At 38.1% G+C, this 11,507-nt stretch overlaps 1 protein-coding gene across 3 annotated transcripts; it reads right to left on the bottom strand.

Moving 5' to 3' along the window:
* Positions 1–304: 304 nt before the first annotated feature.
* ZCCHC4 (zinc finger CCHC-type containing 4) lies at positions 305–11,339 on the bottom strand. 3 transcript variants are annotated; one of them, XM_027713801.2, is made up of 13 exons: positions 11,147–11,339; positions 10,855–10,973; positions 8,927–9,009; positions 7,996–8,271; positions 7,406–7,486; positions 7,023–7,095; positions 5,267–5,417; positions 4,661–4,761; positions 4,206–4,327; positions 3,551–3,626; positions 3,003–3,054; positions 2,139–2,283; positions 305–466 (listed from the first exon to the last, which is right to left on the bottom strand). In XM_027713801.2, exons 1-13 carry the CDS (start codon positions 11,220–11,222, stop codon positions 343–345), a joined length of 1,479 nt encoding a protein of 492 aa, XP_027569602.1. In that variant the 5' UTR covers positions 11,223–11,339; the 3' UTR covers positions 305–342. The 3 variants fall into 3 exon arrangements, with proteins under 3 accessions (XP_027569602.1, XP_039235409.1, XP_039235410.1); XM_039379475.1 differs by lacking the exon at positions 11,147–11,339 and having other exon boundaries at positions 10,855–11,123; XM_039379476.1 differs by lacking the exons at positions 305–466; positions 2,139–2,283; positions 3,003–3,054; positions 11,147–11,339 and having other exon boundaries at positions 4,206–4,323; positions 10,855–11,124.
* Between the last annotated feature and the right edge of the window lie 168 nt (positions 11,340–11,507).

Here is an 11,507-nt window from a genome sequence, read left to right as displayed (position 1 = left end):
TCTCCCTTGCCCCAGGTCCCCCAACACCTACCACAAAACCACAGCATCCACCAGTACCTCACCTCTCAGCAGTACTCCCCTGAACGTCAGATTCCCACCAAACCAGACAAATAGCCAATCCTAAACACACAAAATTGTTACGTTATACAAATACACAGTAAGGGCTGTGGTAGTTCACTTAAGCTGGGGGGTTTTTTTTGGTGCCAGTAACGATGTGTAATAAAGGAACTGCCACTTTTAATTCAATCAGGTTTTATTTTGGATGTTAATATTTACATTTTTAGAAAATGGAAACAAAGGCTGGCCATAAAAAAATAAATAATTAAGTAGCAGCAAGAAAAGTCATGTCTTTTTTTTCTTATTCTTCATTTTCTTCCCGGAGAATATGGTACGTTTCATTGCTGATCTTTTACAGATCCCCATCTTTACCTTCTTTGAAGTTTTCTGCCCTTTCTTTTTGTCATCTCTGTAAAGAAAAAAGGAACATAGAGATTAGAATAAAATGGAGAATGAACTTTTACATTTGCTGATATTTTAAATAATCTGTCTGTGTAAGTACATGAACTGTAGTGACAGTATGTGAAGCACCGGCACAAAAAGTACAAGGAACATTCCATCTTACAATGTTATGATATTTCAACTTCCTAAAAGTGTTTCTCCACTTTATTGCCATTAATTATCTTTCATTTATGTACTTATTCAGCATTTAACTTTAAAAGGATATAGAAAACAAGAAATTCCCTCACAAAAAAGCACACACAGAGTTTCATGCTGAACATATAAAGCATAAATACATAATAGAAAGGCTTAGAAGACAATACATAAAGTTAGGGAGACTCCTGCATTAGGAAGACTCCTGCAAATACAGGACCTACATACAACTAGCAAGTGGACTGTTTTGTCTCTGACAAAGGATGTATTTCACAATGTGAAATGTTGAATAATTTTAATAAATAAAACATACAGAGCTTTTTATTAGAAAAAGAAAGCTACGCTATATGCTGCAATAAGTCAACAAAAGAAGTAACTGATGACGTGAAAGGACTAAACCACTCTGGTACAATTGACCAAATAGTATCTTACTTGACAGAAGAAACAGATGAGGCTTCATGAATTTTTTAGCCTCCATTTAACTCTTTTAAGCAAAGAAAAAAAACCCCAAACATTAAGAGAGATGGAATTTTTAAAAGAGATAGATAAACTGAAACATTACTACCTTTTATCTCTACTACTCCTTAACCAAAACTTGTTTTAATGCCACAGTAAGACAGGAAGCAATACTCCTGTACTCCTCTACCATCCAACAGGCATCTGGTGAGTCTCTTGATAGTGATTCAAGAGAGTAATTATCTGAATCTCACTGTGCAACAAGAAGTACAGCTTTTGCGAGAGAAGATTTGCATTTCCACTGCTATAGCCATTGAAGTCAAGAATCACAAACAAATCCATGACTCTGGAGAAGCTACCAAAGTGCAGGTCAACTATCTGGAACTGGAAAGGCTGAGACAACTGCTGCATCATCTCTTAGCAAATCCCCTTTCCTCTTTTCAGTTAGTTCTATTTGAAGACCACCATACATGATTCTTTTGGACTTCTGACACATACAAGTATGTCATTCTGTATATTACAGAAGAACAATCATGGAAGACTCAAAGTACTCAATGTGATCCTGATTAATGGTGGAGACTTAGATCATACTACAAAAAGCACCTGAAATACCACATGGAAAAAAGCAAAATATGCCACAACAAAGCAAAAGAAACAGGAAGCAATAAAACAGTGTCAGTGTCTTCTCTGACCTGTCATGAGGAATTTGAAGGGGATAAAAGCATTTTATTACTTCAGTTTTCAGTCTTCTTGACAGAGCTCTCCTGTGCACCAGTCACCAAGTTTGCGATCCATATAAATCAGTTATGAAAGAAAAGCCACAGACAGGGAACTGGGAGCCACAGGAGCTGCCATTTATCATATCCTCCCTTCGGTATATACTCCCCAGCAACAGAGCAGGAGAGCAACAGTGAAAGCTGACATCAGCACTTAAAGCCAAAAGTCATCTCTTTCTAAATTCATTCCATGACATAAGATCTGCTCGCACCTGACTGCTATCTTCTATTATATTAATGCAATATGACACTTACTGGAAAGCTGTTCTGGTGCGGGAGAGACTGGGACAGGCACTGCGCTTGTGACCTGCCTTGCCACACACAAAACAGCCAGAATCAGTCTTCTCACAACTGTGGTTTGGAAGAGCACAGCAGTTGCAATTGTTACAGTGAAACCAAGCTGCAAAATAAGTAACATGATTTATTATATTGAAAATGTTTATAACGATAATTCTGAAAATGAGGTTTAAATATAGGCCACAATACCCAGTTTCTAACTCTGGATTAGTTTTACAGAGATGAACGTGGTCAGTTTTGGGTTCCTTATCCCATCTCATAAGGCAGTCAGATACCTCACTAGATATACTGCGCAATTATGTGTGAATTTTTTTGCCATGAGAACTATTATCATGTATGTGATCTTAACAGGGAAAAAAAGTCCAGATGTTAAAATGTATTTACAGATTGTGATTTCTGTAACAGTAACAAAAATTATTGCTTCAGCTATTTGAACAGAGCTATACATACAATTAAATTTGTACATGAAACATAATTTTACTCCACCCTCTCAAGCATTTTAGTAATTCCTCATTTGTTTATGAAATTCTAATGAAAAAGTTTACAGAATTAGGAAACACTTATATGACAAATGAAAATATTTCAATTTTCCCATAATAACTAAAAATGAGATTTAGTGTGCCTTGACAAGAAGTTATCACATGTCCACACAGTGCAAATACACTTAAATTAATAAATAGCAGCTTGTGCAAAACAGAGATTTTTTTGTTTACTCTCTGTCTTCTACTACATTTTACTTCTACATTCTCTGTCCTGGTTTGTTATCTCAGTTTCTTTGGACTAGGCGCATTTCTATTTAGAAAAGTACTTTTGTGTACTTACAGGGTTTTACACATTTTTTGCAAAGAACACAATGTTTCCATCGTCTGCCATCCTACAAAAGACAAATAAATGTTTTTTTTATTAACCCCACACACACTGATTCTATCTTAAAACTAAACTACTGATGTATGTACCCCACTGTTTACAGAAACAAGTCCTCTGTAGGAAGGACTGTAACTCAGAAACAACAAACCTGAGAATCTGTGACAACCACAGCAAAAGGGCTGCACTTTAAAATTAGCAAGTTCTAAAACTTCAAAAGATAAGAAAACATCTATGTGCCAACAGACCACTGGTGAATAAGTTATGGTCTGAGTGGCAAGTAGTAAATTTTTCCTGTCCTCTTTACAACACAAAACCAGAAATTAATTCCCAGTGGGTTAAGAAAGATGTCCTGTGAAGGTAATAATAAGTCTACAAAATTGGAACTGTTGGGGGTTTCCCACAGAATTCGCTATCAGAACAGGTTTTTACCAGAGCAAATATTACAGAGACTCCTATCTGACTACTGCTAAAACTGCCATTCAGAAAGGAGGGAAAATACTTACTTTTGACGTACATGAATTGCACATCTCACAGTGCTGGTTACCAGAACTAACATACCGCTGACATAAGGTGCAAAACCTGGACAAAAAAAGGTACTGGTCCACATTTGCTAACAAAACAATTAATTTTACACAAGCTTAACAATAAACATAAGGACTGTAAAATCACTTTGTTGAATTAAAGATTACATCTTTGATGCATAAATGATATTTAGGCAATTTAGACACACCCACATAGTAAAATTCAGGAGCTTGAATTTGAATTATCGACACTATCAGTAGTAAATCAAACTAAATCCATTCCTCTGTCCTCGATGCTTCTCTTAGGGTTCATTTTTTTAACTACTATCTCAACAAAGCTGATTATCATACATAGCTGTAAATCCCTCTTGTAGGTATATATAACATTTCCCACAGAGAAGTTGAGGCATCTCATCATTCCATAATGGAAAACACAAGCTTCTTTTTAGGTGTTCAGCTCTCCTACAAGCTGTCTATATACCACGCAACTTTGGAATGAAACAGAAAAATATGCTGGAGCCTGGCATCCAAGTTAGGCAAGACAACACTGAACAGCACCACCTCAAACTCCTTTAGAGACTCTCTGCCCTAAGAACAAAGACACTCTTTCAGTTACTTGAGCATTAACATATCTTACCTATAACCTTCTTCTACAGGAAGTACAATGATACTCGGGGTAAGGTTTGTGAAGATACGGACAGGAGATTGTCTGCGACCTGTCTTGCCGTGTTTATACAGTGCATGATTATCATAGTCTACCTAGAAAAATAAAACCATTAAAAAGAGCCTTAAACTGAATGCTAAGCATGGGCAGAGCTATTTAGATATTTATCTTTATATGTGCCTTATAAAACGTTCATGTTTATATATAAACTGCAGGAACATGATAAAGTTATCAAAGGTATGACTAACAGAAATGCAGAATGCAGGCTTCACGTGAGCACCACGGGCTTCACAGTGTCTCCAACACAGTCAAAGTTCAAGGACACAGCCCATCTACAGACAAGTGCTACCACTGTATCAGCTCCATTCATATTCCTGTTCACATTGCACACAACTGATATTTAGCAGATTCATTTGGTTCAGCCATACCTGGTAATCCATCATACTGAAGCTTGGGAAAAAGTCAAGAATACGAGACTCAAAGAAGTATGGAAATATCCAGAACATGGGCATCTCTTTATTGTCTTGACCTAGTAACGAAAAGGCTTTGATGTACATAAGAGAAACACAAGGTATGTGAAGCGTGAGAACTTTACAGTAAGCATTTGGTATACATAAACAATGATATGTATGTCATGCTAGGCATAAGAACTAGTTCCTGCAGGAAACAAAGTTTTGCCATATTTTATTTATGCGTAGCTGTAAGTGCCACATAACTAACAGCTCTTGTTACCTGCCTACGTTGGCAAGAAATGGTACTGGTTTGATAGCTTATTTTTCTCTACCTTTTAAGTCCATTTTAATGGAAAAGTAGATTTGGAAAAGAGTGGCAAAGGGTTTTAAGAGAGAGAACTGGGCATTACTAAACTAAAAATACCAGGAGAGTAAACAAGATATGGTAGTTCGTCTTCAGAAATTATAACGTGAGTGTGCTCACATTCACCTGAGCAGCAAGAATCACAGACTTATTTTAAACAGGTACTTTTCTTATAGTGATGTTACTGCTTAACCCACCTATCTGGCTATAATACATACCTTCTTTTCCTGTCTCCTTCCACATTGCCATCAGTTTTTTAAAACTAGAAGCCAGTGCTTCCACTAAACCTCCAAATGGGGGATCAGCTACCATAATGACTCTTTCACCATTATCTTCATACAAGAATTTCCTACAAGTTTCACGTGCAGCCTGTAAGAAACAGAGGTTAACAGATTAAAGAAATGTAAAAATATTGTCTTCAGCAATAAAATGATCACTGTAGAAGTTTCAGGTTTTATTCTTGTGGAGGTGAATTTCCTCTCGTGTAGCATTTAAAAAACAAAACAAAAAAACCCAAACAAATTAAAAGAATCCCAAACAAAAAAACCCTACTGGATTTGAAGCACTGAAAACAAGTGCCCTTTTCAGTTAATGTTTCAAAGGCAGATGCAGTTCAAGCTTCCTAAGACAGTCTTCTTCCTAAGGATACTGAATTTACCTCAGAAAAAATGATGTTATTCATAGCGAGAAAACAAAGTTCAGTCTCAGAATACATTTTATTCATGCCCTTTAACTTATAGTTCTATTCTGCAAAGCATTACCAAAGCAGTAGGAGAAAAACACATCTACTGAAAACCAATTCAATCCATACTGATTATAAAAATACACAGTATTCAAATTGTAGCAATCCAACCTGTATTCTATTATTAAAGGAAATGTAAAAACCTATGTATTCACTGCCATCTTGCAGTGTTCTATCATCTGTTACTTAGATTCTATTGCATACCAAAAGCAGATTTTTAATACTAATATGCAACTGAAAGTTCTGCAATTCAGTCCATGAATACACTGCAGAACAGTGTCATTACAGGTGTCACCTTTGCACACCTTGAAAAGAACTGCAATATTTATAATGTAGATGAACAGAGTCTTTAGTTTTAATTGAAAAATACAAAACTTGAATACAGTGATGGATTACAAATATTTAAAGTTCAGGCTTTCAGACCAGCTTCCCATTTCATTCTAAATTATTCTTTTTATTTTCAAGATCTCATTCAAATGTAGCCTTTAGAATGGAAAAATCTGAAAATTACCTACATGCTGTGAACGGTATTGAAAGAAACATGTTTATACAAATAAGCAGAGGCTTACTAATGGCAGAGGAAGAGCAAAGAGTGAGTATATTATTGGGACAAGAGTTTAAAATTAATGTTTGGACTTGAATTAGACTGTGATTCTCTTACAAAGCTATAACAGACATCCTATTACACCTGCAGGTTTCCTAACAAACTCGAAATTAAGCACTTCATGTGACATTTAAAAAGAAACAAGAAATTCGGCATTTTCATTGAGCATTACACCAAATCAATCTCATTTTATGACAACAAGGTTAACCTTTTGACCTTGTTTTTCTGGAACAAAGCATAAAAACCTCGTTTTCCCTCCCATCTCAAGCACCAGTGATGAAGTCTTGTAGCATCCACTGGGCTGGTAAAGGCTGGGAATAAAATAATGAATTCTGTTGTAGCAACACAAGAAAAGGGGTAATGAATATTTACATGAAGCAACAGCTCACACCACACTGTCATTTTAATAAAAGCAGGAATTAAGGTGTCTAACCAACATTAGTTAACATAAATATAATGTTTGAATCAAGTGGGAGAGAATTACTGAATAGGCACTGTCATTCTTTGCTTTTCAGTACTACCGACCATTTTTTCTCATGATGTTTTCTACTAGACTAGCTTCTTACAAAATTTTGCATTGACAACACTTACTTCTTTACAAAAGCACTCAATAAATACTTGGCCTTACCTCTCCACCAAAAAAATAATGATTGAACATGTTGTAGTGGCAGAATTCATCCTCTGTGTAAAATTGTGAATACCTGTAAAATAAGTTCAAATAGTAGTAGAAAAATATAAGCAACTTCTTGTGTGTCCTAAAAGGCATTTAGACTGAAAACAGGCCTTAAGAAAAACAACATCTTTGGGTTCTGATTACTGACAACACATACTTATACTGAGGAATTATTAAGTATAATTACTTTTCTCATAAACCGGATGTCATTCGTGTATGTGTGCATGAACCAAGATGTAGAGACAAGAAAGTGAAAACAACCACCAATTTATCTTTTAAAGTAGTAAGAACACAAATCTTTACACTTATTCTTCAGACAGACAAATGTTAAAACCTACCTGAAATCAATATCTAGTAGAAGGCTTCTAACTCTGAAATCTTCTTCTTGTGATGCTTTTGACTGGATCATTTCATGAAGCCTGAAGTATAATTGGAGCAAAAAAATTTAACACATAACCACTGGCTTCAGAAATGATCTTGCAAGACAAGAATGCCTGGTACTTTACTAAACCTAAAACCAAACAGATAAGAGAAAATGGGGTAATCTGAATTTGGGTGATTCCCTTTGGCCGATACTCAGAGTTAAAAAAATAGGTTAGTCTTAAAAGATGAAAAGTCAGTGAAACCTATTGGATCACCTTGCATAAAAACCCCCTGAAACAAAGCCAAAGAAATGCCACCGCAGTAAGAAATAATGCAGAACTGAAGTGTGTATGTGTGTTTGTGTTATGTGCAGTGCTGCTGCAGTCTTCTCCGTTATCTTTTTAGCTCAAAGCAAGACCCCACGAGATGCTTGGATAACCCCAACCAATTAAAGCATAGTGAACCTCTTATTATGGGAGAATCACTGATTATGTAATCATTAGTAAGCTGCACAGTTTTGAGGTATAAATATTATTTGAAACTGTAGCAACTCTCACTGATATACCTGGGTGTTCCAACAGAGAGCACTCGTCTGAATCCTAAATCAATAAGGAGATTAAGTAGAAACTGGCAACTTCTGTCTGCAAATAAATACTGTGCATTTGTTTTTTTATTCTCCAGTGGATACAGAAATTGACTGGGACTTTTGAGCTGGGCAGTGGAGATATCACACAGCAACCGGTGATTCGAGTGTTTTTCCCATTCTGCTGGCAATAGCAATTGCTGGCAATCCTGGCAAAACCTCCTCTTTGATAATGGCAGCAGAACAAAATTCTTGTACCTTTAAATAGAAAAGACAATAGGGAACAAACTTTGCAAAAAGCCTCTATGAAAGACATGTAGCAGAGTTACAGAGGGAGTTTCACATTTTTTAAGTATTCAGACATTTAAACAGACAATGCAGTTTACACTGCTCTTGCAAAACTCCACATGTGAATTAAGTATTATTTATGAAAGAATATTCAAAGGACACTCTAAACTGCACATAATATATGGTAACCAAATATATTGGGAGTCTCCACAAAATAACAGGATTACAGAGTGAAGATTTCATAGACCAACTGCAAAGTCCTGTATGATTATACACAAAAATTCAGACATTATTTGTTACTGTATTACCTTTGCTTCTTTTTATAATGTTAAGCCTGTTACTTTTGCAAACTAACGTCAGGCATAAATTAACTGAAACTACTACTGATCTGTTGTTAGCAAACTATGAGCACTAACATCAGAAGAACTATACAAACATAAAAAAACCCAGTTCCTGGGTTGAAAATACTATGCTCTAATTAGTTGTTTCATGCTATTTTCCCATTTGTCCAAATCCCTCTGCCACATCTTCCTATTTGAAAGAATCCTGAAATGTCTTCTCTACATTCAGAGTACCTAAACTTGTATTACTTCATTTCTACTAAAGGAAAGATGCATAACAATACCTTTCCACATTCTGTCTGTGTGTGAAAGTAGGTTGATGATTTCTATTATATTCTTCACGTGCTGCAAGCCTTGCTTCCGACACCTGTAAAATTTGTGTACGTAAAAAGTTACAAAACAAACAGCTATTGCTCTGTGTTGTACATCAAATCTCAACATTAAACAAGAGGGGTGCATCAAAGGTCTCATGCTTTAGTTACTCTGCAAGGAAAAACCATCACATTCCTTGGTCCGTTGTTTCAGAAGAACAAGCATGACTGCAGCACGGGGGCACACTGCAAAACAACACCAGTCTCTCACTGTGAAGTTAAACCATGCAAAAAAATAAATAGGATTTCATTCTTCTACTACATATCTTCTACTCAGGGAAAAACTCAAAACGTGACTGTGATGGAGACAGAAAGAGCTATCCTTTCCATTAATGTGTGCCAGCAGTTCCATTCCCTCTGAAGAACTATGATCTGATCCTGAAAAACTGATGACAGCAGAAACATTGCCCAAGTCTTTTGTGTGATCATTTTAAAAGGACAACAGCTCTGTGTTATGACCTGTCACCGAGTTTGAGTCATTAACCTTTAACATTTCAGTCTCTCACACTCTTCTCAGACTCTTCTACTTTGTTCCCACAAAACATACTCATGGTTTCACGTGGAACAGAGTTTCAAGACATTTGCACAAAACTTATGGAACTGTTTTGTTTAAAGGAGAAGACAATAAAATTCAACAGAAGACACCATGCTACAAGTGACATTTAAAATGACTTATCACTAGGAATCCCATTTAAATCTACACGACCCAGTAACCAACCATCTCATTTTCTCTTTCTACAACTTTTCAGTAGTAAGCAGCACAGCAAAAAACCAATTATGAACCCAATTAAATTGCAGCCTGCCAATCTCCTGAGGACAATGACGACAACACAAGACACTCATTCAGGGAACAGAAAAAGTAACACAAAACACATTGGAAAAAAACACGGCAAGCTCTCTGTGAATACATATCAATCCCAATTTCATTACCCTACAAAATTATGTGACCAAAGGTCTTTAGGGCAATGAGAAATTTCTGAGCACCATGCTGAACCCCACCACCTCGGAATTTTCTATATCCCACTTTTTGTTTGCATGCAATAGATTTTCTCTGTCTTAATTATGGGAGATGAGAGCATCCTGGGATCAGAAGTATCCCATTTTGTTCAACATTGCATAGCATTAGCAAACTTTTTACCTTAATTATCTACGCATTTTGGCAATACGGTAACAAGTGCCAGTGTTGCTCAAAATGTACATAGCCTTCCTTAAAAGTTATACTTGAAACATGTTCTCCTGACAGAAATAAGTGCTCTGCTAAGTATAAACTATTAGATAAAGTTTAGCAAGTGACAACTGCCACAGATTTCCAGAGCAAAATATACTTTTTAACTGTTAAATCAGCAAAAGTCCCCAGTATTTCATAGTATCACCGACTGATTTGGGTTGGAAGGGACCTTAAAGATCATCTAGCTCCAATCCCCCTGTCATGGGCAGGGACACTTTCCACTAGAGGATGTTGTTCAAAACCCCATCCAATCTGGCCTTGAACACTTCTAGGGATGGGGCATCCCCAATTCTCTGGGCAACCTGTTGCAGTTCCTCACCACTGTCACAGTAAAGAATTTCTTCCTAACAGCTAATCCAAACCTACATTCTTTGCATTTAAAGTCATCGCCCCTTGTCCTATCACTACATGCCGTTACAAAAAGTCCCTCTCCAGCTTTTTTGTAGCCCCTTTAGGTAGTGGAAGGTGCTATAAGAGGTCTCCCTGGAGCCTTCTCTTCTCCAGGTTGAACAGCCCCAACTCTCTGTCTTTCCCCATAGGAGAGGTGCTCCAACCCTCGGATCACCTCCGTAGTCCTGAATCTCCAGCAGAATCTTAAGCAACGCTCTCTTACCTTCTCATCTTCCCACTGAAAAAAGTTACAATCCTTTCTATCCCTACAAGCTGAACAAGCATAGAATCTTCTCCCTTCCTCTTTTCCTTGGCTGGTCTTCACGAAGAGCAGCGCGGGACCTGGGGACAAACGCGACGATACGATGACACAGGGGGCACCAGCAGGTTTGTTCCACCGCTCCGCTGCAAGAGCCGAGCTCCCAGAACAAGGCATTCCCAACGGCTGCTGCAAGGCAAGCCCTGCCGGGAGCCCAGGGACGCTGGGGTGGTGCCCCCCGGCCCTCCGGGCTCACCGTGCGGGCAGCTGGGCGCGCCGGACGCCGGCCCGATGAGGGCGATGCCGCCGGGGCTGCGCTCCCCCGCCGCCATCGCACCGCCTCCGTCCCGACGGCCCCCGCGAGCGGTGCGGCTGCACCGGGCGGCGCCCCCCAGCGGCGCGGAGGCCTCGGCGGGACCCCCCCACCCGCGGACAAGGGACACGGCGGAGCCCCGACCCCGAGCCGGTCCCGCTGGACATTCATTATCCTCAGCAGGCGTACCCGTGCATCAACACTGTCTTTAATTTTTTTAATAATCCGTTTGGATAAAAACAATCATGGCAAGTTTATAAAGGGGGACGTTTCCATCTCCTTTCGAGCTCCACCTTGCGGTGGG

Source organism: Pipra filicauda, unplaced genomic scaffold, assembly GCF_003945595.2.
Source record: "Pipra filicauda isolate LSUMZ 115617 unplaced genomic scaffold, ASM394559v2 scaffold169_size1572857_pilon, whole genome shotgun sequence".
Taxonomy (NCBI): Eukaryota; Metazoa; Chordata; class Aves; order Passeriformes; family Pipridae; genus Pipra; species Pipra filicauda.
Note: the sequence above shows the minus strand (reverse complement) of the source record. Positions and strands in the feature narration are given on the sequence as shown.